This window comes from Halichoeres trimaculatus, unplaced genomic scaffold, assembly GCF_033239565.1.
Source record: "Halichoeres trimaculatus isolate MK-OKI-2021-1 unplaced genomic scaffold, fHalTri1.1 fHalTri1_scaffold_16, whole genome shotgun sequence".
NCBI classification, from domain to species: Eukaryota; Metazoa; Chordata; class Actinopteri; order Labriformes; family Labridae; genus Halichoeres; species Halichoeres trimaculatus.
This window is the reverse complement of record NW_027437194.1, coordinates 31511020-31524539: the sequence shown is the minus strand read 5'-3', so window position 1 is coordinate 31524539 and position 13520 is coordinate 31511020. Positions and strand designations below refer to the sequence as shown.

Here is a 13520-nt window from a genome sequence, read left to right as displayed (position 1 = left end):
AGATGGATGACATAGAGATGTCAAAAGAAGTGAGACAAAAGGCAAGGCGCCACATTTACCATCTGCCCCTGTGTGACAGAGCATCTGGGCCTGAGTGGGAGCTTCTCTGAGCTGGTTAACCTGTCCTGTGGGTTACAGAATCACTCTCTGTGTTTCCACCAGTGTCTAAAGTGTTACTTTCACTAATACGAAAGATTAATCCCAGTCATCCTTTTCATGTTGGTACAGATATTTAGAGCGGAAGTTGAAACAACATGAATCAATGAATCAATGAATACATTATACATTTTGCCTTAAATCCATCTTTTTAAACTTTAAAGAACTTTTGTTCCAGATTAGATGTCACTTAAACAGGTCATTGAGGCCTTTCAGTAGTATGTATTAATTTCACTGTTCAACGCATCCCTCTTCATCACGCGGCCTTTTTGGTGGCTTCAGTTTAATCTGAGAATAAAAATCTGGTGCGCTGTTGCGGTACTAATCTGGTTTTGGGAAAAGTAGAAATACCAGCAGGGCTCAAGTAAACACATCCTTTGAAAGCTGCTGATATCTTCATATCTTTTTATATCCCGCTGTGACTCTTCGGCTCAGTCAGATTAGACACGGCTGCAAATAAGCGAGACAACGTCGCTGTAGCTGGATGCAAGCACAAACAACTTTCGAGTATAGCACAAGCCCAGCAAGGGCAGCATACCTCTGGATAACTTCTGCTGAATCCTGCTCCCTCTCTCTCCTCTTTCTCTGCACAAATCCCAGGAAAGCCCAGCCAGGATGTGGCACAGCATTTTAGGGGTGAGAGAGAGGAAGAACGCAGGCGGGGCGGGGTGTAGGATAGTGAGGGGAGGCTGATGCCAGGGTGTTTAGTGGCAGGGTTGATTTGGTTATGAAAGGGAGGCAGCAGCTAGCTTTGAATGTTAAGACTTGGAATTCAAATCACATCATCAGCTCAATGGGAACTTTAATTTCACAGCTGCAACAAATGAGTCTGTATGTCATAATGACCCTTTTTCAAATGAAGACCCTGACCTTGAGACCTCAAGTGTCTTCCTCATTTCAGACCAGGCCCAGTATGCATGTCTTGCCATTAGTGAGGAAAACAGACTGTTTGTACTTTGTAAAGGATTAGCATAAACTAGTTTAATGTGCATTTTATTTAATGGAGGGTAGATCCCACCATGACAGGCCCCAACAGCAGGATTACATCACCTGTTCAGCTGTTCACTAGATATTGTTACTGTTACTGTGTTACAGCTTAAGATGAAATATGTAAAGAGAACAGATATTTAGGGGTCAAACAAATCTTTAGAAAAGTTGGAAAAATCTGTGTTTGCTCTCTGATTGACCATCTGATAACAGCTGTTTGTTCATTCTATGTTCTTTAATCAAGTCTCCATTTCTTCCTCTGGGAAATGGGTGTCTTGAGCTCAGTCACACTGTTACCGCTCTCTACCACATGTTTATCACTGTTAATGTGTAGTAGGCATGCTCAGTTTGAATTTGTTGGATGGGGTTTTCCAGGAGGTTCCTCGAGGTATGACGTAATCTGCACCTGCGTCACTTTCGCACTGTAACGATTATTAGTAGTTGTGCTTGGGGCTGATGCTACAGCCAAACACACAGCCAGACAGCTCTATAACAGTATGTTAGGACTCATACTCCCGTTTGTTTTAAGACTGGACGTGCAAACGGACCCAGGAATAGGAATAGTTTGTTTTAGGGGAATCTTGTCACTTCAGTATCAGTGATGGTAAATTGTGTTAAATCCCTGTGTTGATATTATTTGTTTCTACTTGTGTAAATCATGTGATTTAAAGTGGTATTTGATTGAAAAAGAGCTTAAGACAATAGGCAGATAGTCATGCAATTCCGTCATTAACTCAGTTGTCTAAAATCTTTTGAGTAGTTTTGGCCAGCAGAAAGTGATCTCCATGTGCTCAGGCTAGACTTGTATGGTGTGAGCATGGTGTGACATTCATCACTATCAATGTGTGACTGTGTCTTTAACAGTCTTAATTGTCCTTAAACAGAAAAAAGTGCCGTTGTGCAACACTGTAAAACTGAGGAACATTTGTCAACACCGGAGACTAAGCTCCTTCAACAAGGCTTGGTTGTGTTTCTGAGGAGATTTTTTATAAAGAGGAAAGTTACTTGTGAGATTCCCCACTAAAACAAAACATCCTTTTCTAGGATCACGCTGACATTTCTCTTCATTTCTCTTGTTTTCAACAAATCCCATGGAAGTAAAGGTAACTTGTCCACTGACTCCCTTAAAGTCTGAGGCTCTCAGACTTGCAGCCTCTTACCTAAAACAATAAAAGTGTCTAGCTTCAATAAACATTTTACTAAAAGCACACTGTGCCCAAGTAGTGTTCACAGACGTTTGAAGACAACCTCTTTGGATGTCTTCAAACGTTTTCAGGACTGTTGGCAGACAGCCGGTTCTGAAAATGCTAATCAGATTTTTTTTTTTTGATAGATTCACCTTTCTACCGTGAACAGGATAAGCGGTTCAGAAAAAAAAATGGATTCTCCTTTCTTTCTGGTGTGAGCCGTTCATCATTAATCATCGTGCTAAATGCATTTAAAGCCTGAGAGGCCGAAGCAGCTCATTGTCTAATTCTTTTAATTAATTGTGGCCTCACTAAAACTTTAAGCTCCTGTGGTGAACTCACAGGATTTATTTCTCGTCGAGCCTTTTGTCTCTTTGTTAATCATGGCATGTACATGGGCGATGTCCTGTACCTCAAAAGTGGTTTATAAAGACTTGTGAGTCATATCTCTGTGCTGTCGTGAAGAACTTTTATTTCACTGCCACTCTGCCAGCTCCCAAACATCGCATGACCCCAATACTTAAACCCCATTGGTCCATTACATTTCAGGTGACATTCGATACCACAACTGCTGCGTGTTGTCAACATAAACTAACACAACATTTCCCCTTTTTGAGAGAACAAAGAGCAACTGCTTTTTCCCCATAAAAGGTCATGCAAAACCTGCAAGGTAGAAAAGCAGGATCAGGCACTTTTGTGATCAGCAAACATAAACTGAAATAAACATGTTAATTATGCAATAACAGTACCCTGAATTTTTCATTGGCTGCTTTAAAGTGCACAGACTTCACACCATAACTCTCATTATCTTTTTTAGTAACAGTTACATCATAACATGAACCTATCACAACAAAGTCTCTTCTCATCTTTCAGTCTACAGGTCAAGCTTAACAGGCTCAACAACAACTCTGCCAGACCTAGTTTTGAGAGTTGAAGTCTGTGTAGGTGAGACTGGAGATGCCACAGCAGGTGGGCTGGGAGCCTGCTCAGGAAGTTGGCTCTGTTACTTGTTGCTGTGATGCAGGCTTGTCCTGTGAGGGTGTCTGATAAGGTGTCAGATGTAGGTGGTTGCGTCTCACCACTCCCTGGGGTAAATCCACAAGGTAACATCTTGAAGTGGAGTGATTTTGAATCATAGTTCCAGATGATTTAGTGTCATGACCCAAACATGTTCTCCTGGAGTCAGGTCCCTGAGAGTTTTTGCACAGTGACGCCTGTTGTAGTTTGCAGCATCTGATATCCTCTTCTCCCTTTCTGTCTGAACCAGTATGCTGCTGTCAGGTCCAGCTGAGAGGGAAAAGTTGGCACCATGGTGCGCAGACTTCGGTCCATGGGTAGGTGAGCTAGGCTGTAGCCCTTCTGATGAGGTGTAGTTCTATAAGCGAGTAGAGCCAGGTAGGAATTATGCCGTCTTCAGAAGATTATTTTGGAGAAAAACACCTCCCAAACCATATGAAGATGCGTAAGCTAATACTTAAGTCTCTGTTTAAATCATACATGGCCGGTACAGGAGGAGAAGTCAGTGCTTGTTTCAGCTCTCTAAACGCCTTCTCCTGGTCCACGCCCCAACAGTTGTTTTTGGATAGGAGATCACAAAGCGCTTTGTCTTTTTCTGCCAGCTGGGGGATGAATTTCCCCATTTGGTTGACCATGCCCAGAAAACTCCTCAACTCACTCACGTTTGTGGGTTTCATCCCTGTGATGGCTTCTGTCTTGCTTGGGTCAGGGCTGATGCCTGATGCTGGGATGATGTGACCCAAGAAAGCCACCTTGTTCTTGGAGAGTTTGCACTTTTCCACATTTGGGGTGATGCCTCCTTCTCCAAGCACACAAGTGGAGACGAGTGACATGCTCCTCTTGGTCTTGGCCCCACTCCAGCAGGTCATCACTGTGGCAAACCACACCCTCCAGTCCCTCTATGACTTCAGCCATCACACACTGAAAGTATTCAGGTGTTGAGTTAATGCCGAAGGGAAGACGGTTAAAGTGAAAACGATCAAAGGGTGTAGTGAATTTAGTGTACTTAGCTGACTCTGCTGTTAGTGGAATCTGCCAGAACCCCGTGTTAGCGTCAAGTTTGCTTGACACTTTGGCTCCAGCATTCATCCTGAGACTGTGCTCCACAAACGGTAGAATGTGCTTTTCACGCGACACATGCTGATTCAGCAAAGGTGTGCTCGGGTTTTTGACCATATAGACATGGTCTGCTTGGTTCCATACTTAGGTTGCAGTCTGGTGAAACCTTGCACCTCCAGTGGAATCCTCCCTGGACCTAACAATGGTTTCTCTGGTTTCTGGCGGCTGGGGAGGCTGTTCACTGGGGAATATGCTCTTAAAATTAGCCTGTGACACAGCAGTTGTGTCTGCTCCTGTGTCGAGTTTGAACGTGAGCATTTTATTCATTACCTTTACATCAGCAGTCCATGCACCATTTTCAGGTCGCACAGAGCCAAGGAAGGAACTTTCCACCTCCTCTTCTTCAGTACACAGGACAGCCTTGCCTGCCACTTGGAGCTATGTGGCACGGTTGCGGTCACACTGGCCATTCCAAACATGCTTTAAGGCTGAAGCGTGCTTATGCACAGTACAGTCCTAAGGTATTCACCTGGTTCTCCTCTGAACTTGTAGACAGATTGCTTGCCTGTGGGAATCTCTCAAATCTTCTAATCCATTTGGTCCACTCGTGCGGCCTGGAAAAATTAAAGGCCTCTGGTGGCTGGATGCTAAACATGGCACTGGGCGCACCAGCCGCTAACTCGTACCCTGTTCTGCTCATCCTCGCGTCACTTGCCATTCACTGTCAGTGCCATTCGCTGAGCTCCCCTCTTTCCCTTCTCACCATGGCAGACCTTAAGTGCTTCACTTTTTAGCTGCACAGCATTTCTGAAACCATGTCATGTACCTCAATTATGGTATATAAAGACTTGTGAGTTGTATCTGTGTGCTATCGTGAAGAACTTTTATTTCACTGCCACTCTGCCGGCTCCCAAACATCACATGACCCCAATACTTATACCCCACTGGTCCATAACATTTCAGGCGACATTCAATACCACAACTGCTGCGTGTATACATATACATATACATATACATATACATATACATATACTAACACCACAGGTGAGATGAGCTTTCAAAGAAAGATTCAACATTTTTAAGTGTGTTTCTTTGCTGCTGAGAACATTTTAAGAAACAGACTGTTTCTCCAAGGTAATTCAACACCTGCCCTGCACCAGTGGTTTCAGGCTTTTTTTTCATCACTGAACAAATATCAGTCTTGTCTCTGATTGTTTCGTTTGTGCAAAAACAGAGGCTGTAAACTGTGGTTTACCACTAACTTCTGTCTTTGCTCCCCCCGTAGCAGCCACAGAGCTTTCCCTTTTCACAACTAGTCAATGCGTTTGCTTCCCCAGGCTTTATTCCCACCACAGCAGATATGCAAGACTTCTATGTCTGCTGGATGTGATGAGTTCACACATAGCTGATCAAGCAGGACAGGAAGTTGACACCCAAAAGTCAGCTTATGGTTGCTTTTTCAAATTAAAATACTCTGCATTGATGCCAGATCATATTTCACTTAACTATACAGAGCCAAGAGGTGGAGAGGTCAGAAGTTTCAGAGGCCACAGAGGACAGGCTCACTGTGAAGGAAGAAAACTGCTGGTTCTGTGATCGGCAGGGATATGACTGAAATGGCATCCATGTCATACGCGTGTAAACTGCACAGCCTGTGGTTGAACAGCTGGTGCATGGGCCAGAGGAACAAGGTTCACCAGGTTTAGCCAGCAATAACAATTTAGTTCACTATACCTCCTTTCATGGGATTTATTGACAATGAGAAAAATGCAGAAACTGTCTCTTTCTTCCTCTTTTTTTTTTCCTACATTTAGCTTGAAGCAAGCAGACAGAGGTTAGCATGGTCAATTGTATTCAGAGGAAGGCAAACAGAGAGCAGCTGTGGTCAGTTCATTTTAGTCCAGATTGGTTTAGTTAGGCAATAAGTGGTTAGAGCTGGGTTGAGCATTATGAAATGTCAGATCTTGGCTTTGTTTTACTATCAGCTTTTCATGTTATCATTTTCAGCACTGATATGATTTCTTGATCTTATTCTCAGATAGCCAACTACAGGATCCATTTAGAAAAGCAAGAAGTTAGAGTGGATTTGCAAACAAAGATTTACTTTTTGAAGATACAGTCTAAAATTCTCTTCTCATGATAAAAGAGTTTTACAACGCAACTCAGGATCAAATCAGCAGAGTCGGTTCCAAAAACAGGAAATGTTAGCCAGCACAGGTTCTGTGATAGCTGGCAGAGATTGCTGCGGGATTAATGACTGATTAATGATTAATGACATGACTGCCCCACTAAAGTCAAACAGCCAAACTTTTTCCATCCTTGTGGCCTGGTTTGGCTGAGTGTCGTTGCCAAACTGACAAAGCTGCTGGGTGGATGTGAGCTAACAGGGTGTAGGTTAGCCAACAAAAAGGCAGACATTTCCCCGACTTGTTCTTGGCAACCTCAGCTGCAGTGGATCACAATGGACTTTATTGACTTTATTCTTGGCTGAGGTAATATCCTGTTACTCAGTTTCTCCCCCTTTGACTGTTTTTTCATTAATCAAAAAACATCTACACCGAGTGGACTTTAACCTGAAAGTGTATTGGTGAGCTTCCACTGGTGACTGATGAGTCTAAATGGTAAATGGACTTGAGCTTATATACTTTTAGCTTATACTTTTCTAGTCATGGACCACTCAAAGCTGCTTTACACCACAGGTCACACTTACCCATCCACACCCATTTGCTCTCACATTCACTCACTGAAGGATCTGATTTTTACTATGGCTGTTTCCCAAAGCCAAGGTACCTTGCCTTGCCTTGGTCTGATGTGGGCGTGGGGTGGGCGTGGGCAAGCATCCACATCATCAGTCGCTGCCCAAGTGCTGTTCCAATGTTCATGTCCTCCGGAGGCATATGTCCTCTGTTTGGTTAGCATGTGGCTAATTGACCAAGGATACACAGGTGTAGCCTTCGCTGCCTTGCCATGGCAATAAATACCCAACATGCAACGCGTGAATCTACAAAAAAGGAAAAAAAATGGAAGGAAAAGACGCACCAGCGGAGGCACGTGGTAAATTCCAATTTAGATGCAAGTTACAAAATACACCTCTGAAAATAACAACTTATACCATGTACACCACTGAACTCTTTTGTGTGTCACTCACGTAACTATCATTACTCAGAAGCTGCACCTGCAGAGTGTCAATGATGTGACAATAAAAAAGCAAAAAGTGTAGAAAAGTGGCAAGTTTTGACAATATTTAAAGCCGTCTGAGCTCCTCCCAAAATATGCCTTTGTAGGCTGTTCCACTAGCATCTCCTTTTGAGCAGAGGCAGGACACTTGCCTTGGATTGGAAGGAAGTGGCTTCGGAGGCACTGCCTTCCAAGGCAAGGCAAGGCAAGGTACCTGGGCTTTGGGAAACAGCCTATGTTAGCTATCCAACAGTATGTCTAACACAGTCACACCCTTTCATGCCCGTCCACTCTGCCGGCTCCCAAACATCACATGACCCCAATACTTATGGGTATAAGTATTGGGGTCACGTGATGTTTGGGAGCCTGGTCCATAACATTTCAGGCGACATTCAATACCACAACTGCTGTGTGTATACATATACATATACAAATACATACGCAGCAGTGGGAGCAACTTGGGGCTTGCCCAAGGACACATCGCCATGTGTCACCCAGAGCTGGGCTTGAACCTGCAACCTTCATATCACCGACCAAGTGCATTCTCCAACTGCGCCACTGACACGCCCAGAGTCTAAGTGCTTCTGATGTGTGCTGTCTTGCTTAGTAAGCCCAGAACTACCCAGAAGCCCACCAACACACACACACACACACACACACACACACACACACACACACACACACACACACACACACACACACACACACACACACACACACACGCACGCACACACACACACACACACACACACACACACACACACACACACACACACACACACACACACACACACACACACAGGCCTTCCTCAGCTGAATAATGAGGGTTACATGGTGGACATCAGCATGAAATCAGAGCAGTTAAAAAAGGACAGGTAGCCAGTTCAAGCAGAATAGCAAACAAGCAGGGGAGTATACTTACGAAATCCTGTTTGTGTCCAGTGATTAGCACAAAAGGAGAGATAGAGAAATATGGGTCAGGATTCAGTGAGCATAGTCCTTAAGGAAAAGAAAGTGGTTGAAGCACAACTTAGAGACAGAAAGAGAGTCACAGTTGACCTTCATGAATACAGAGCCAACTGCTAATGCCACATAATTACCACTTAACAACCACTTAAATTAGGCTGAGTCTGGGTTTGTGCTCTGAACATGTCTAAACTGGGTCCTGTTCAAAGAAGAAATGATAAAAGTCTTAAGAAATGACTGAGGATACATTAAAAAGAACATTTTTTATACAGACAGAAAGCTGGAAGCTGCGACAGATTTGATATGAAGAATATGTGAAAGCCTTTAACGTTGCAGGTGATGTGAACACTAAATGTCAGTGTCAAGACTGAAGTGAATGAAGCATGAGTGTGCCCAAAAAAGGCCCAGCCTGGTTTGATCTGTTTGAACTTTAGAAGAGGCCATAGAAGAGGAGCACCGAGCCATTACACAACAAGACATTTGTGAACGGTCAGCTATTCATTTTGGGTCGTTTTAACTTTGGCTTTATATGTCAGCTTGTCATGGTGACAGAGTGACCTAATGTAGATTTAAATGAGTGAAGAGGTTTGAATCATGTGTTTATCTCCCTTAAAAGTTTTGGAAGAAAGTGAGGTCATTACATTTGAATTAGTGCAGGTAAGGTAAACAACCACTGTGAATAATCCAGCTCCATGTAAAGGTCAGAGGTTCACTCATTAGAGGCATGGCCGTAACCAGCTATGAGGTCACCGAGGTCCGGACCTTGGTAAAAATTTCCCAGAAAAAAAAAATAAAACGAGCCCCAATCGGCACATCAAACATATAAACACAGGGGAGCTTTTATTTTGAAACCGCGGCATGCAGGAAGTTATCTGATGAAGCCTGTAATCGCAGTGACTTTGAATGCGCTTGACAGGAAGTAGAGAACGACACCGTGAGATGAGTGACTGATTCTTTATTGTTTTACCAACAAGCAGCCCGCTGTAAATGAGGCCGGACCTTCGGGTGCTTTTGACCAACATGATCTGACTGTGTCTTTTAAAACTTCATGCAGACAGGTCCATTATTTTCGGTCTTTGCTGATACAGCAGTATATCACTCTTTAGAAAGAGGAGGAGGAAGCCGGGGGTTTGATCCGAGGTCCAAACCCGCGGAATATTTCAGCAGGATTTAATTCATTTCATTTTATCCCATGGTCTGTGAATACTAATTCAGACTGGGGTAAACCTACTGTAAACGGGTGTAAGACGTTCCGGTTAAATTGCCTGATGACAGTTCCGATGCCAGTTTAAAGTGCTGGACTGGCATAACCGTTGGGTAACCGTGGCAACATACTCAAAGCATACAGTTCAAAAAGTTAAAGCTCACTAGTTAAAACACAGTTATTTTTTATTGATATGTTGACAATACTGATTTAGTTTGCATTTCCATTTTTTCTATCAAATGTGGAATTTTCTGTGCTGCTTTTATGACGAGAACTGACTCTCAGTTTTTAAAAACAGATTGTTTTGTTTACAAAACATGTCAAAAAGGTGAGAGAATCTGCTAAGAGTTTCTGGCTTTAAAACAACCAATAATGCTCTAAATAAAAGAATCATTGGATGTCATTGACTGGTCTGTACCAACACCAAACTTTACATTTTATTCTATTTTATTTTATTCTAAAAAATGTATAGTTAATTTATATATTTACTTTCATGGGTTATATTTGCATCGATTACATTTACAGATCATATCACAGCAAAGTAATGTGGGCTTTTACTATTTTTTTTATGTATCTATATGTATTTATGCAGATAGATAGATAGATAGATAGATAGATAGATAGATAGATAGAGAGAGATGTAAGTTGCAAAAAAAATCAGATCCTTCTTTCTAAATGATCTTAAAATGAAGTATAATCTATAGGGTCTAATCAACCTCCTTGACCCCCCTCCACTTGGCAGTGTATCTGTTATTTTAGGTGACATTTTGGTGTGAATTGTGCAAAAACTGATAAAAAGGGATTTTCCCTTCTCATCTCAATGTCTCAATGAGAATAGGATTCTAAAGTCTTAACAACAGAAAATCTCTCTCTTCCTCATTTGCTCAAATGTCCATTACTGTTACGCTAACAACCCAAAGTAAACTTCCATCATTTCACACTGTGGGCTCTAATTTCGTGGCGCAGCGCAGGGGGCGCAAGCCTGGCGCAGCCTGCGCAGTGCTAATTTCGTGCGGCGCACCGCCATGCGCTGCCAATTTGACAATTTGGTAGACCGTCTGCGCAGTGATGGGTGTGACGGCGCGCCAGGGGGAGTTGACGGCGCACCAGGGGGAGGTGTCAGCAGATTCATGTTGGCGCAGTGACAATTTCGTGCCAAAAAAGTGCGCTGAAAGCTCGCCAGCTCCAACCTGGTCTATCCTCGGCGCAAGGCGCAGCGCACCCCATGCAGCTGTAATTTGGTGACAGGCGCACATGTGTGCACATGTCATCAAAGCCTAAGAGGCAGGTTTCCAGAGTGTCAGGCACATTTTAATGCGATAAACAATCACAGCAATCACTATTTAATGTAACCGTCTGAACCAGCATATACATTTGTATCTACATTAACTGTCCCGTCACATCTGATGTCAGATTAAAGCCGTTTGTCATCATGGAAAGTTAACCTGACGGCAGCTGGAAGTTTGATGCACATCTTACAATTAAACAATAAACAGCCTTAACATCTGATACTGAGTATATATCTGGTTCTCTCATTTCATTTAATTCAAAGAAAAGAGGGAGAGAAAAGACGAAGAAAAAAGAGACAAAATAAATGTATGTCACTCAGGATTTACCCGTGATTTCCCATATTTCTCTGTTTTAGTCTTTATTTTTAACGTGATCTAAAAAGATGGAGTACATTGTTGTGAGGAGGATGAGGTGGAGACACTGGGAGAGTATACAGTATATCACCAAAGGCTCTGCTTGGCGATGACAAACCAGGAGTTCAGGTGGATCAAAAGTATTCTGAATGGATAAGCCAGCTGTGTAACTGTCTCTTCATTTTTTACTCCGGATAAAGACAAAGGAACAGATTAAATCTGTCCAGGGAGCTGGCCCACAACGTGACGCGCGTCATGTCCTCCGATGCGCCCCGCTGTCCATTGACCTGCTGCAGGGACAGCGGCTCTGACCGTCTCCGCTACCAACACTCTCTCCATGGTGCTGGAAATCACTCAGACCAATCAGACGCTGCGCCTCAGTCGCAGGGCATTTAAAGGCGAGGAGAGGCGCTCGTTTGATTGGTGAAAACAGCGCTCGGCTGTGTTAAACCCACTCGCGGCTTTTCTCCTCCCTCTCTGCCATTTGTGCGGAGGGAGGCGTGGACGCGCAGCTCTGCGCTCATGTGCGCCTGTACTGCGCCTCTCTTGGCAATGCAGGAAACTTGCAAAGTGCGCCGGTCACGCCCTGTGCGCACGGCGAAGGCCGGCGCAGGGCAGGTGCGCCTGCGCCCCTGCCTGGTCTACGAAATTAGAGCCCTGTATGATTATATGCAGTCTAATATAAAGGAACTTCAAGCTACTACTGGTCAAAACTGATTTTATAACACAAGTTTGTGTGCGTGGGTTAGGGTGTGGGTGTGGGTTGGGGCGTCAAGGTCTGGACCTCACCAATTTTGAAACCCTGGTTACGGCCCTGATTAGAGGGAATCAGGAACAACTCTTGAAGGGGAGCTCTAAAGGGATTGTTCTGAGGGTGAAGGTGAAAAAACCAGGCCATGGGGGTCAGGTAGAATTGAAATTTCTCATCTTGTGACGTCACAATGCGAGCAGATTCAGAACAGACCACACACAAATGACTAGGTTGGCATATTTTACATGATGCGGATCAGTGAATCCTCTGGATTATGTGAACAAATACATTAAAGTAGATGTGCTGTCTTAATATTCCCCCTTTAAGTCTAATGATGGTAGGAAATCTAAAATCTTAACATTTGGATTCTGACTTAGTCGAAGTGGTAAAGTTTAGTGATGTTTGCTGATGAGAAGCGATAAAAACTCCAGCAGCTCTTGAAAGGCATCGCTAAGATTTATCATTCATCAATATTTCACTTGAACTGAATTGAAAAATCAAAAAGAATTGACAAAATAATTGATTTCATGGATTGTTCTTCTTGAACAAGCTTTAAAGTAGGGGTGCACGATAATAATCGAACCAATAGCTATCAGGTCGATAACAGGAAATTAATATGTCATTCCTAACGGTCCGATATTAGGACAGCAAGCCTTGAAAACATGTATCTTTGTCAGCCCGGCGGTGCCCCGCCCCCACTGTAAGACATGAACGGCCTGCAGTGAGTGATGCGTTCAAGAGCCATCGGCATAAAAAAAACAACGCTCCCTGACTGGGAAAATTTAAGTGTTCCCCCTCATGTCGGAAAAGACTTGTTAACTCAGTCATGTTGTGGTAGTTACAGACTTGAATTGGCATCCACAGTATTTTTTTCACGTTACACATAAATAAAACAAATATAAACTCAAAAAGGCTGAACATATATATATATATATATATATATATATATATATATATATATATATATATATATATATATATATATATATATATATATATAATTTATTTTATTTTATTTTATTTTTTTTAATAAACATTAATTTTAACCAACACTAAGGCTATATAATGTATACTACTATGGATGATGCAGGAAAGTTAGGTTGAGAAATTTAATGTCCCTAGTCAGGATATGTACACTCAGTGGAGCTTATATTTACAAGGCTGCAAATTAATACTGAACAAATAACTCAAACAATTAATTTTGAAAGAGCTGCAGCATCTTAAACCAGCAACAATGAACATTTTAAAGATAAACCACAGTGCTTCAGTTTCAGCTTCAGAGTTTTTTGTGTCTTTTATGTATTGTGACTGTCTCTCTCAACTCACCATATTTGAAGTGATACTCCGGGATGGAACAAGTTGGGTCCTATCAC

The 13520-nt window shown here is 42.8% G+C and overlaps 1 protein-coding gene across 1 annotated transcript in view; it reads right to left on the bottom strand.

Annotated features, from left to right (window-relative positions):
• nsmfa (NMDA receptor synaptonuclear signaling and neuronal migration factor a) overlaps window positions 1–13520 on the bottom strand; it is a 97668-nt gene that overhangs the window by 65421 nt on the left and 18727 nt on the right. The window contains exons 5-6 of the mRNA XM_074690473.1: window positions 1925–1939; window positions 695–754 (exon numbers count right to left, since the gene is read on the bottom strand). Of these exons, the coding sequence (XP_074546574.1) occupies window positions 695–754; window positions 1925–1939 (75 nt within the window). The remainder of the gene's footprint in view (window positions 1–694; window positions 755–1924; window positions 1940–13520) is intronic.